This window comes from Phaseolus vulgaris, chromosome 11 (assembly GCF_000499845.2).
Source record: "Phaseolus vulgaris cultivar G19833 chromosome 11, P. vulgaris v2.0, whole genome shotgun sequence".
Lineage (NCBI taxonomy): Eukaryota > Viridiplantae > Streptophyta > Magnoliopsida > Fabales > Fabaceae > Phaseolus > Phaseolus vulgaris.
In genome coordinates this window covers 34,273,882-34,288,574 of record NC_023749.2, presented here as the reverse complement: position 1 = coordinate 34,288,574, position 14,693 = coordinate 34,273,882, and the positions used below count along the sequence as shown (strand labels likewise).

General features: G+C 33.1%; 2 protein-coding genes across 5 annotated transcripts in view; both read left to right on the top strand.

Annotated features, from left to right (window-relative positions):
* The window catches only part of LOC137824732 (uncharacterized), a 50,708-nt gene that overhangs the window by 7,038 nt on the left and 28,977 nt on the right, over positions 1-14,693 (top strand). For 2 of the 4 annotated variants that reach the window (XM_068630423.1, XM_068630408.1), the window contains exon 2: positions 39-150. The gene's annotated coding sequence lies outside the window, so the exon portion shown is untranslated. Of the gene's footprint in view, positions 1-38; positions 12,778-14,693 lie in introns of those variants that run through there. The other 2 variants (XM_068630412.1, XM_068630404.1) reach the window with 1 other exon arrangement.
* On the top strand, positions 5,876-7,399 carry LOC137805829 (secreted RxLR effector protein 161-like). The gene is made up of 2 exons (XM_068605741.1): positions 5,876-6,347; positions 7,359-7,399. The coding sequence occupies exons 1-2, from the start codon at positions 5,876-5,878 to the stop codon at positions 7,397-7,399; spliced, it is 513 nt and encodes a 170-aa protein (XP_068461842.1).

The window sequence follows — 14,693 nt, the reverse complement described above, 5'->3', positions numbered from 1 at the left end:
AACTAAAGACTATAGGGTTTTGTCTCTGCAAATAATAGGTGTCTCACTGTTAACCATCACGAAGTGTGTGACAAGAACGAAATTGCTAAGAGATAGATTGTGACAAAGGAGATAAAGTAACTGCTCAGTTAGGATCACTCATGGATCAAGGTAAGTGTCTATTCCTTCTTGATTGTATGATTGTGTGAGAATTATGATATGATAAGATCTGTATGTGAACATGTATTGTATGTGTTCAATTTACGTTTATTCATGTTTTAATTTACATGTGGTATCAGAGCCTCGTTGCTCATTTTGTTGTGATTCTCCATTAATGTTTTTCCAAAATTGAAGAACCTAATTTTAAAATATTCCCAATTTAAGAATCCTAATTTAAAATTAGGGTTATAAATTAAGGTTTTCATTCCTCTATAATAGATCTCTAATTGTCCTAAACCATCAAAAAACAAAATCAAAGAACCCTAATTTTAAAATAATCACAATTGAAGAATCCTAATTTTAAAATTAGGGTTTATGGATTAAGGTTTCCATTAACATAACCCTAATCTTCCTATACCCAACGCCATTAACGGTGTTAAAAAAAACCCTATGAATCTATTAGTGGGACCGCAAGCCTTCGCCGCTTCCGTGAACCTTGTTTGCTCGATGGTAGTGTTGTGATGGTGGTAGGAGCCTTTCGGAAAGAAAGGCGTGAGGAAGATGATGAAGTCAATTTCTGATTATGAAATTATAATATAATATATATTATAATATAAATTAATGAAAAGCATGAATTGTTTCTTCCTGCAATTTAGATTAAATTATAATATAATGTTGAATTCAATTTATGAATAGCAATAAATTCATTCATGCACCTTATGTCATTCATTCATCTTATGTTATTTTATTTTTAATCAAATTACTGAAACTTATGAATTAATTTCCTTACCTCATTTATTTTATTAATGATTTCAATTAAAATTTTAATTAAAGTGAGGAATGGAAAATTATTTTTTCCACTTTATGTATTAATTTTTAATGTAATTTAATTTGCATTAAATTAAAATTTTAATGAAATTTTATTATTTTATAATGTAATTTAATTTGCATTAAATTAAAGTTTAATTAATTGATTGAAAGTGAGGAATGGAAAATTAATTCCGCTTTATGTATTAATTTTTAAATTATGATTTTGGAATTATTGTATGATAGATTTGTAATCACCAAAGTGATCAAATCTTTAAGTTTATTTAATTCCAAATTATGGATGAAATTTCATTTCAATTAATGATATTATTTATGGAATTATTTGTATGTTAGATTTGTAATCACCAAAGTGATCAAATCTTTAAGTTTTATTTAATTCCAGATTACTGATAAATTTTATTTCAATTACCTATAGAATGGATGTTAAATTATTTAAATATGGGTAAATGGAAATTCATTATTATAAGACATTTTTGGATCATCCAAAGGTTGATTAGTTGTCCTTATAATTATTGGATATGATTGTTGGTAGTGAGTATGTGTTATTAGTTTTGCTTGTATATCCAAAGATAACAAGTGTTTCTAGTTAATGCATATATATTGCCAAATAAAGTTAATACTATTAGCATAATTATGTTTTGTGTATTAATGAATCTCCCAAAGGAGAACATTAGTACACATAGAATGTTTTCTGAATTTGTATTGTATGTTTAGTTTATGACTCAAAGTATTAATGTTAAGCATGTGTGATCGAGTATTTGTTCATGTATCTTTATGGGAATGAGCATAACAAGTAATATTAAGTCTGCTCTTCCCAAAACTGATAGTGCAAAAGAATTTATGAAATTTGTGGAAGAGAGCTCTCAAACTACTGATAAGTCTCTTGTTGGGACATTAATGAGTACATTAACCACCATTGAATTTGATGGTTCTCGTACTATGCACGAACATGTCATTGAAATGACTAATATTGCGGCAAAACTTAAGTCTATTGGAATGGCAGTGGATGAGAACTATAACATGTTAGTTTAGGAAAAGACTAGATTGAAGAATCGAGGAAACCACTCTATACACTATGTGAACAATCAGGGAGCTGGAAAGAAAGTCTTCAAGAAACATGGAAAGGGTAAAGGACCACTGAAGATAAATGAGTCCTCTACTAAGCTCTAGAAGAAGAATGACAAATGTCATTTCTGCAAGAAATCTAGACATTTCCAAAAGGATTGTTTGAAATGTATGGCTTGGTTCGAAAAGAAGGGTAAGCAAAATGCTTATTATGTATGTTTTGAATCAAACTTAACTGAAGTTCCACATAATTCTTAGTGGATTGATTATGGATGCACAACTCATGTTTCTAACATGATGCAAGGATTCCTTTCAACCCGAACCATAAAGCCAAATGAAAAGTTTGTCTTCATGGGGAATAGAGAGAAGGTTCAAATGGAAGCAGTCGGGACTTATTGTTTAATCCTCGACACTGGATTTTATTTGGACTTGATGGATGCTTTTATGTACCTAGTATATCTAGGAATTTAGTTTCATTGTCTAAACTTGATGTTGCCGAGTACTCTTTTAAATTTAGGAATGGATGTTTTAGTTTATATCAGCATACCTATTTGATTGGATCTGGTACTCTTTATGATGAATTATATAGATTGAACCTTGATAATCTATATGCTGAAACTCTTATGACCTTGCATCATAATGCTGGCACTAAACGTAGTTTAGTGAATGAATGTTCTGTTTTCTTGTGGCACAAACGTTTGGGACATATTTCCAAAGAAAGGATGGAGAGATTGGTAAAGAATGAAATACTTCCAAGTTTGGATTTTACTGATCTGAATGTATGTGTGGATTGTATTAAAGGCAAACAAACAAAACACATAAAGAAGGGAGCAACAAGAAGTACTCAGCTTCTTGAAATCATACACACTGATATATGTGGACCTTTTGATGCAAGTTCTTTCAATAAAGAAAGGTATTTTATCACCTTTATTAATGATTTTTCACGTTATGGTTATGTCTATTTACTGCATGAAAAATCGCAAGCAGTGAATGCCTTAGAAGTTTATATAAATGAAGTGGAAAGACAATTAGACAGAAAGGTGTAAATTGTTAGGTCAGATAGAGGTGGTGAATATTATGGAAAGTATGATGAAAGTGGACAACACCCTGGTCCATTTGCTAAGTTCCTTGAGAGACGTGGTATTTGTGCTCAATACACAATGCCAAGTACACCACAACAAAATGGTGTTTTAGAAAGGCGTAATTGAACCTTAATGGATATGGTTAGGAGCATGTTAGTAAGTCAATTGTACCTGTTTCATTGTGGATGTATGCTTTAAAAACTGCCATGTATCTGTTGAACAGGATTCCTAGTAAGGCAGTTCAAAAGACACCTTTTGAATTGTGGACAGGAAGGAAACCCAATTTTAGACACTTTCATGTTTGGGGATGTCAGGTAGAAGTCAAAATATACAATCCGCAAGAAAAGAAATTGGATGCAAGAACAATCAGTGGATATTTCATTAGTTATCCAGCAAAGTCAAAAGGGTATATGTTTTACTGTCCTACCCATAGCACAAAAATTGTTGAATCTGGAAATGCACAGTTCATTGAAAATGGTGAAACCAGTGGGAGTGATACTTCATAAAATGTGGAGATTAAGGAAGTTAGAGTACAAGTTCCTTTAACTAGTACCTCTACTTCAAGTATTGTTGTTCCTAATGTGGTTGAATCACTCAACGATGAAAAAGAAGAACAAATTAATGATCATGAAGTTAACAATGAACCTGTAGTAGAATAACCACAAGAAATAGTATTAAGAAGATCTCAAAGAGAAAGAAAGTCTGCTATTTCGAATGATTATGTGGTTTATCTACAAGAGTTAGAAAATGACTTAGGTATTGATAATGATCCAGTTTCATTTTCAGACGCCATCAATGATGATAATTCTGATAAGTGGTTAGATGCCATGAAAGATGAGCTTAAATCAATGGCACAGAATGATGTATGGGACCTTATAGAATTGCCAGAAGGATGCAAGAGAGTCGGGTGTAAATGGGTCTTTAAGACTAAACGTGACTCTCATGGCAATATCGAACGTTACAAGGCCTGACTTGTTGCCAAAGGTTTTACTCAAAAGGATGGCATTGATTATAAGAAAATATTTTCACCTGTTTCTAAGAAAGATTCCTTTAGAATTATCATGGCATTAGGATGTCAAAACTGCCTTTCTGAATGGGGATTTAAAAGAGGATGTTTATATGGACCAACCAGTGGGATTCATTGTAGAAAGAAAGGAACACATGGTGTGTAAACTTAAGAAATCAATATACGGGCTTAAATAGGCTTCTAGGCAATGGTATCTTAAGTTCAATGATACTATTGTGTCCTTTGGGTTTAAGGAAAACATCGTTGATCGGTGTATGTACCTCAAGGTCAGTGGGAGCAAGTTTATATTCTTGATTCTGTATGTTGATGATATCTTGCTTGCAACTAATGATCTTGGTCTATTAAGTGAGACTAAGAAGTTTCTCTCTAATAACTGTGAGATGAAAGATATGGGTGAGGCATACTATTGATAAGTGTCTAATTTCAGTAATATTTCATATTAAAATATAGGCACTTATGAGGATTTATTGCTAATTTACATATAAAATAATCCCTAATTTATGAATTTATACCTTTTTACATTTTTTATGATCTTTATTTGAATAAGAGTATTTTATTCCCAAATTTGGTGTTAATTGCATATTTCTAAGGAAGATTGGAGATTTGGATTAAAGATGAATGATTTGAGCTAAAAAGATAAAGATAGAAGGTCCCAAAATGGAAAAAGATGCAAAGAAAGATTGAGACTTTTTATGTTTTATCATTTAGCCCATTAGCGTGACACAATAAACAACCTAACCCTAGAAAACTAGGATAAATAGAGGGCTAGAGGCTCAACCTTAGGGTGCCAGATTGAGAGGAAAACACCATAAAGTGAATTGTAACCCACTTGGGAGAATGGAAGGTGAGAGAAGTATGCGTGGCTAATTCTACCATTTGGGATTGGGAGTAATCTACTCAAACTCTTATGTATTGAGGTGATATTTTATATATTAATATTCAGTTCTTGATTGATTATTGGTATTGTTGTTTTACTTTTAATTTTCCGTGACAAATTGAGAATCTTAAATCTAACCGGGAGGTATTTTTAAGGTTCGGACCTAAACAACAATACTTAACATATTTGAGTGTTAGGAATAGACTTGAAATGTTAATTGCTATTAAACGTCTGAGCTTTGTTCTAAGTTGTTCTTATAATTATGCAATGGATCGATAGTTAGGGGACATTCTTAAGGATTTTATATGCGAGGAATCGATATAAATGATTTTTATACGGGCATCAATTTCAATTAAAGAACTTAATATTGACATGCTAATCAAAATACATGAGAGTGAGAGAGATGAAACCTAATACCTATTTTTCCAATTGAAACAATTAATTCTTTGTCTGTTTTCTTATTGATCATCGCCAACACAACCACTTTCAATACACTTTTAATTGTTTTGTTCTATATTTAGCGATTATTGTACTTGATAATTCACTGTTCCTTGTGGGATCGATATCCGTCCTTAGGGACAATTATTACTTCTGACAAAGCGGTGCACTTGCCGTAAAAAGTCATCAACTATGTGATAGGAATTGAAATATTTCGTGACAGATCACAAGGACGGTTAGGTTTGTCTCAGAAAGCATATATTAATAAAGTTTTTGAGAGATTCAGAATGGATAAATGTTCGACATCTCCTGTTCCAATACAAAAAAGGAGACAAATTTAGTCTCATGCAATGTCCAAAGAATGATTTGGAACGGAAACAGATGGAGAATATACTTTATGCATCTATTGTTGGGAGTTTAATGTATGCTCAAACTTGTACGCGACCAGATATTAGTTTTGCAGTTGGTATGCTTGGAAGATACCAGAGTAATCCAGGATTGCATCACTGGAAAGCTGTAAAGAAAGTTTTAAGATACTTGCAAGGAACGAAGGATCACATGCTTACTTATAAAAGATCTGATCATCTTGAGGTGATTGAATATATAGATTCAGATTTTGCTGGTTGTGTGGATACACGAAAATCTACATTTGGTTATGTGTATCTTTTAGCCGGAGGAGTGATTTCATGGAAAAGTGCGAAGCAGACCGTTATTGCTGCATCCACCATGGAGACTGAATTTGTGGCATGCTTTGAGGCCACAGTTCAGGCTAATTGGTTGCAGAATTTTGTTTCAAGACTTGGAATTGTTGACAGTATTGCTAAGCCGCTGAGAATTTATTGTGATAACTCTGTAGCTGTCTTCTTTTCTAAAAACGACAAGTATTCCAAAGGTGCTAAACATATGGAATTGAAATACTTTGCCGTTAAAGAAGAAGTTCAAAAACATAGAGTGTCAATAGAACATATTAGCACTGATCTTATGATTGTTGACCCTTTAACAAAATGGTTACCGCCCAAAACATTTACTCGTCATGTTGTAAATATGGGCATTATGTCTACTAGTGAATGATGAATGTTGTTATTACTGCTTATTTGACACTCTGAGCTCATTGAATAAATAAAGTTTCTGAAATTTATGTTTTCTACTTTATGTATATGCATGTAAATTATGTTGTGGAAAACAAATTATGTTGTTATTGATGAAAATGACATTATGTTTGAACCTATTATGAATTTCTCATTATAAAGTCATATTAAGGAGAAAGGATGATATAGTAGTACATGGAAGGAAATGTGTCGATGGAAATGACATGTAACCGCCATGATTCTTATTATTTATGTATCCTTGATTTTGATTAATGATAGAACCAATTTATGTAAGGCCTTTTAAATGCGCATTTATGTAATTATTAAATCATGAAAGTATTATAACTCATATGACTCAAGTGGAAGAATGTAAGAAATTATGTAAATTAATTTCTATAAAGTGACTCGCATGACTTAGAGTTTGGGCTTTGGGCCCGAATATGATTTAATAATAATAATAATAGAATTAAAGGGCTCATTGGTTAACGTGAGAAATATATATCTGATGATATACCTAATGAAAGCCTACATCTGATGGAGATTGGAAACTAAAGACTATAGGGTTCTGTCTCTACAAATAATAGTTGTCTCACTGTTAACCATCACAAAAGTGTGTGACAAGAACGGAATTGCTAAGAGATAGATTGGGACAAAGGAGATAAAGTAACTGCTCAATTAGGATCACTCATGGATCAAGGTAAGTGTCTTTTCCTTCTTGATTGTATGATTGTGTGAGAATTATGATATGATAAGATTTGTATGTGAACATGTATTGTATGTGTTCAATTTATGTTTATTCATGTTTTAATTTACAGTTTTCTTCATGGAAAATCTTCCACCCATCATCGAAATATAATTTGTCTCCAAAAAAACGTGTTTTAACATGCCACACTCTCTCGCTATGATTCTTGAGAAGAACATCCTCAGGGATCCTTCCCTGTAACCCTTGCTTCTTCACAAAAGTATTTGGAATAAGCTGCAATTTTAGAGGAGAAAGAAAAAGAACAATGGTGTAAGCCTCTTATCACAATTGGCCTGTAATCTTTAATGGAATCAGCACTCTGAATCTTAGGAATAAGAGATACCACTTTACTGTTCATTCCAGGGATAACCCAATTTTGTTTAAAAAATTGTTGAACAGCATTACAAACATCTGTCCCAATAATTTCCCAGCAAGAATGATAGAAAACACCACCAAAACCATCAGGACCAGGAGCACTATTACCGTTAAGATTAAAAACAACATTCTTGATTTCAGAAAAATCAGGACATTTAATCAACATCATATTCTCCTCAGAGGAAACCATCGTAGGAATATAAGTACCAATAAAATCTTCCATATTATCAGCATCCAGAACATTAGAAATAGACTCAGCATAAAGATTTTTATAAAAGTCCAAAATATGATCCTCAATGATTTTAGGATCCTCCGTAACCTCATTATCAATCCGTAGACGATGAATCCCACTAGAATTATTTCTCCTTTTGACCATAGCATGGAAAAAAGCTGTATTTTGATCTCCATCCTTGAACCATAACATCTTAGCCCTTTCTTTCCAAAACAAATATTGACAGTGAAGAGCATGATCAAGCTTCTCCTTTTCTTGACAGAGAAGCCCATCACTATCAGACAAACTAGCAGTCTCTAAGTTTTTTTGAATACCAAGGAGGATACCCTGCTTAAGAAGAACTGCATTGTGAACATTACCAAAAGAATTTTTATTCCAGTCCCGGAGCTCAAGTTTCAACCTTTTTAACTTATGTTGCAAGATAAACATAGGACAACCAACAACCTTATTAGCCCAAGAATCATGAATAAGCTTCATACACGAAGTGTCCTGAAGCTACATAGAAAAGAAACGAAAATTGCTAACCTTCCGCAAAGAATTACTAGCAAGACTAGCAAGAATAGGGGAATGATCAGAACAATTTTTAACAAGAACTTGATAAGTACAAGAATCCCATTCATCCAGACACACTCCATTACATAAAGCCCTATCCAGTCTTCTGTGAATTCTATGCAACCCTCTCCTTCCGTTACACCAAGTATAACAAGATCCAGTAAAAGGCATACAAGAAAGATCATTAGTATTAATCCAGTCCAGGAATTCATTACAAGAAACCTGATTAGGAGCCACCCCCCTTTACAGTCATCCGCCGAGAGCATAGCATTAAAATCTCCCAGAATACACCAAGGCCCTGTGAAGAAACTAAGATCCCTCCACAAAAATCGTCTAGACAAGTGTGTTAGCACCATAAACACCTGCAAAGCTAAAATTTTTATCCAGCCAAAGACAAGTTACAGAGATAAATTGATCATTAACCAAGAAATTTTGGACAAGATTAGGAACCGACAAACACCAAAGCTTAGCAACTTTATTAACAATAGGAGACGTAGCCACCAAATGCATATTGACAGATTTGAAAAGGAGGTCGAAAGCAGTAGTGTACGGCATCATGGGTTCAGCAAGAAAAACCAGGAGAGGTTTATGTAGGTTAAGTAAACTAAGCAACATCTCCACAGTTTTGTGGTTTCCCAATCCTTTGCCATTCCAAAAAAAAAGAAGAGACCTTCATTGCGACATTGTAGAGAGAACTGCCTTAGCAGTTTTCCTGGATTTACCAGTCCCCTTAGGTGGTCTCCCTGGTTTTCTTTTAGTGCGAACTGTTTCTTCCCCATTATCATTGTCATCCTCCTCCATCTCAGTATTATCAGCCCAAAATTTTGAAACAACCTGATTTTCAATATGATCAGAATTAATTCCAACAATGGTAGGCGGAATAGTTGACGCTCCAATATGAGAATTACCTCCCACATCTGTAGTTTCCAAACCATCAAGAGAGGAAAAGTGATTTTGAAGGACCAACGATCTTGCTTTAACATCCCCAATATATTTAGCTTTCCGATGGGAGGTATGAGGCGATTGAGATGGTACAGTCACAATAGCAGAGACCTCCACATTAGGATTAGTATCTGCATGTGATGTAGCCCTCCGAGGAGAGGTAGTACGCCACAGAGATGGTACAGTCACAGGAGCAGAGGCCTCCACATGATGATCATCAATAAGAGTCATTGAATGTGACTGTGAGTCCTTAGCTTGAATAACGACAAGTGAATCCAAAGTGGGAGGAGACAACCCCTGCTTGGGTGAGGACCTATCATGATCGGAAGCATCCTCAAGAGGAGGCATATCTGCAAAATCATCTTCCCCGCCATCTGTTTTATCAGCAAGGTGTCCCAAGGGTGACCCTACATTAACCCCAGTAGCATCAACTTTCAAATTATCCATGGGACCTTCTAAGAGCTTCGTTTGCAGATCTTTTTTCCGATATTCTCTACGTTGGGTTGGAATCGTGGTCCTCCCTTGTTCCTGTTCATCAGAAGGTGTCTTCTGAGAAGATTTATGTTGAGGCCCAGGAACACGACCCTGGTCATGGATCACTCGGCACTGAGCAAGCTCGTGCCCAATCATCTCATTAATGAGAGCAAAATGGAGGGAGCCATTCATATTCCACACCAGCTACAAAAGCAAAGTCTGGACGTTCAACCAAGAGGTGATCAGGAAGAGGGGACAACATATCAATATCCACCAGCACTCTAGCAAACATACCCCTATTCTTTCTCATAGTATGCTCATCCAAAGACAACGGAGTACCAAGGCCTCTGATGATGGAAAATATTGTCCTTGGTTTCCAATACTCCAAAGGCAAATGGTAAATTCTAACCCAGGTCTGAGCTTTGGTACTCCTCATGGTAGCTGGGACAAAGTCTTTTGTCCAGGCAAACAGTCTCAATAAACCAGGAGATAACTTCAGGGAACCCATCCCGAGAGCCCATCGCATGTCTTCTATAGAAGCGAACTCAAACTCATAGAAACCCTTTCCAAGAGGAATTGCTTTTCATGGTCCAAGAGCTTTCCACACCGGCTGCAACTTTTTAGTTAAATCTAGGTGTGTGAGAGGTTTATCCCCCTTAGATAGAATAACCCGACCATGGAGATGGGTTTTGCAATCCTCAAGACCAGCCAAGTAATCTGCCTCATCAATCCGGACAACAATCATGTCACCCTTAATACAAGGGGTAGGTAGCTAGGACAAAGGAATGTCACATGTATTTCCCAAAGCCTGAGCAAAAGTCTTCCTTTGACCGGACATAGAATATAATTTATTATCAGGACATACTTTTCAATCCATCAAACAAGTCCATGGAATGAGGAAACCCGCAGAGCCCTCCGCCATTTTAAAAGGCTAACAAGTTGCCGCCAAAAATCTTCGCAAGACACACAAAATAGCGACCGCACCGCACCACCACGTGAGCCACCACCTCTGCAGTCACCGTCGTCGGTCGCGCCGGACCTGTAGTAGAAAACCCTAAAACCCCCAAATCTTCAAATTAGGGTTTTGCTGACGGTGCTTGGAGCTCCGTCAATTGAAGTCTCGTTTCAACCAATCATATTTGTGCTGGTGAGAGCGACGACTGCGAAGGTGTTGATCGGAATTAAGATTAGGACACCACTTTTTCACATTCTCGGTAGATTAGGACACCACTTTTTCACATTCTCGACCACTTTTTCACATTCTCGATGGAGAGAACCAACGCGGCGCTGTCAAAAACCAAGGTTTTCAAAAAATATGTAGGTTTTGAACATATTGAAATGTATTTTTTAAGATGTAACACCCATGCGAAGATAGTCCATAGTAGACTATGAATATTAATTGATTGATTAATTTGTTTTTATAGCCACAATTTACATTGATTTTTCTTATTCCCTTCCCCAACCCATTTGGTCATCATTTTCCATGATTGAAGGTGATTTTAATAAATAATTTAATTTAATATTTTTGAATTTTTTATTCTTTTGAAATAATTATAAATTATTTATTTAAAGTATTTTATTGAAACTGAGAATGGTTGGGAATATTGAATACTTTTAATTGTGAAATGAGTTTTGAAATTAATAAATTTCAATTACATTATATTAGAAGATGCTTATTTTTAATTTTAAATTTTAATTTATAACAAAATATATCTTTCAGACATAGCTTATGTATGCATTATATATCATATTAGATTCAACACAAATTAATCTAATATTGTACATCATCTAATCACTTAAATTTTGTTTATTGATATAATATTAAATGATGAAGTCCAAACAATAATTTTAATAAAATAATTTTTAAGTATTTATGGGTAAAATAGTTTTTTATTTTCTTTAATCTGACGATTAAAAAGTTACGTATTAGAGTCATTAAATTAAAAATAAAAATAAATTTAGATTAAGTAAATACGAAAGAGGAAATTTAGAGCAACTTAATGGCTAACTTAATCCTAATCCTTAGATTAAGTAAAATAAATAATAGAAATAGAAATTTATTTTGGAATAAATTCTTTCTTCTTCATATCTGGTTTATTTATTTTATCTTTTGTACTACTTTTGTTTATCTGTTGGCATGTGCAAGATTTCATGTAGATTAATATTAATAACTTTGAATTTGTTTTACAGAACATCTTGTTCCAGTTCAATTCTCAATCTACTGAAAAACATTAATTGTCAATTTTATTTTTCTAAAGGTGTCTTGAAAACACTTGGTTATTACAACTGAGATGAAAGTTTCTCTTAATATATACAACATGAAAAAGTTTCATAAATATTAATAGATGATTTTAACAAAGAGAGAGAAAAGACAGTGTCTGATGAAAAGACATGTTTAAGGTCTCTAGTGGATATATATATCAGAACCTTAAAGCTGCACTTCATAATGATATTTATTTCCCTAAGACTGTGTATAAAACAATGATGAAGAACGAAAACAAGAGACCGTCACCAAGAATACCTGCAAAGTGCACTCTGCCATGCACTTTGCATATAGATAGCTTCTAACATCCTCCGCCACCTCCACCTCCACATCCACCTCCACCGCCACCTCCACCATCGCCACCTCCACCGCCGCCACATTCACCGCCGCCACCACCGTGGCCACCACCGTGGCGCTTTCTATTGTTGTTGTCGTCTCCACAGGCAAATATGATGATTGAAATCATAGAAAGAGAGGCAATAATCATGAGAAACAAAAGTATAGGCGGAGAGTGGAGCACCAAACCTTCATTTGCATCACCACCATCAACAACAACAAAGTGTCTAGCCATGTATTTCTTCTCACAAACACCAAAAGTATTTATTATATTTTTTAGTATAAGTGTCGATGTATATAAAGAGAGATTTTAAATGAGGTGGGTCAAAGTTTTATATGATAGAAAAGGGAAACCAAATTGAAGAATAACACACACTCATTATCTCTCTATTTATATATTATCCGTGGACAATTAATTGTAATTCTCAAAAAACTAAAACATCAGCACTCTCTAAGAGTTTATTTCAATTTATTTTACAATATTAATTACTTTTAAAAGTATTTTTGGCAATTTATAAAAATAATTTTATGTGAAGACGCCTATTTTTTATTCCGTTTACTTCCTTCATTAACCTTCTTTTTCATAATATCATCTTATAGGCAATCTCTCGGATACAATTTATGTCGGCAGATAAATTTATCAAGGTATATATTAAATGTTTCATTATGTATAACTTGCTTAACAAATTAATAAAAGATCTCGAGCTTTGTCCTAAGTTGTTTGTATAAGAATAGTATGTTACTTCCAGAAGGAGAGAATAATATTACTTCTAGAAGCTATATTGGATAAATAAGAAGTATTTTATTAGTTTAGAAAACAACTTTTGGAAGAATTTTCTTGCAAGACCTGTGAAGATAAAAAAAATTGATACAATTGTAATTGTTAAAAGGAAAAAAAAAACACACTTATTATTTTTATATTATTTAATTTCAATCTAGTTAAGCTATCTTTAATTATTTTTTTAAAAATTTAGAGAATCTCTTTATGATCAAATTGATTATACAATATTTGTAATGTTATTTTTAATTTATAATAAATATATAAAATTATTCATGATTATCCCTTTATTTTTCTTAAGATAAAGAATACAAGTATTAATTGATGTTCAGACTTTTTACCTTTCTAGCTATTTTATATATGACTTTTATCTACATTAAGAAAAAAATTGTTAAAAGATTAAAAGGATAACTTAAAAGAGAAGGATAGGTCTTGACTATTCTTTTAAAATGACATTATTGTTTGTAGTATTCACTTATATTTAAAGTACTTTTCATTGAATATATTATTTTATTAGTTTAGAAAACAACTTTTGGAAGATTTTTTTGCAACACCTGTGAAGATAATTTTTTTTTTTTATACAATTGTAATTGTTAAAGGAAAAAAAAATACACTTATTATTTTTATATTATTTAACTTCAATCAGGTTAAGCTATGTTTATTTTATTTTTATTAAATTTAGAGGATCTCTTTATGATCCAATTGATTATACAAATATTTTTGTAATGTTATTTTTAATTTATCATAAATATATAAAATTATTCATAATTATCCCTTTATCTTTCTTAAGATAAAGAATACAAGTATTAATTGATATTAAGACTTTTGGCCTTTCTAGCTATTTTATATATAACTTTTATCTACATTAAGAAAAAATAATGTTAAGAGATTACAAGGATAACCTAAAAGAGGAGGATATAAATATAAACGTTCTTTACTATTCTTTTAAAATGACATTTGTAGTACTAACTTATATTTAAAGTACTTTTCATTGAATATTACTTTTTACATTATAACATTAAATTTAACATATGATATCAGAGTATTTTCTTCTCTGGTATAAAAATCTTCATGTACACTTGGAGTGTAGTATTGATGGCTCAAAAGAAGGTTTAACAAATTTAAAAGTAAATTTACATCTGGTTATATTAGTTATATATGAAATGTTATGTTTTCATATAGAAGACGTGCATAAGGAAATATTTGCACTATAGTGATGAGATCTTTCTAATCCATACAAGAACAATTGACGTCTATCGTGAGATCGAGGAGGACTAAGAAGACTTTATGGTAACTACGGCAAATAACACTAACGAACAAAGAACGACAATGGAGAATGATCATGTAACTCTACTTTTGGTCATTTAGAGCAAGATTGCTTAAATGAAGTGAAAAAACATAGAAGAATTCCAAGCTCTCTCGGAAGAGAATGGGGAGATGAGAAAGAAGCTGGCCG

Coding starts and splice junctions, on each gene's coding strand:
- LOC137805829 (XM_068605741.1), top strand. CDS start 5,876: ATGTATGCTCAAACTTGTACGCGACCAGATATTAGTTTTGCAGTTGGT. Junction 6,348..7,358: donor AAACGACAAGTATTCCAAAG/GTGCTAAACATA, acceptor TTTAATTTACAG/TTTTCTTCATGGAAAATCTT.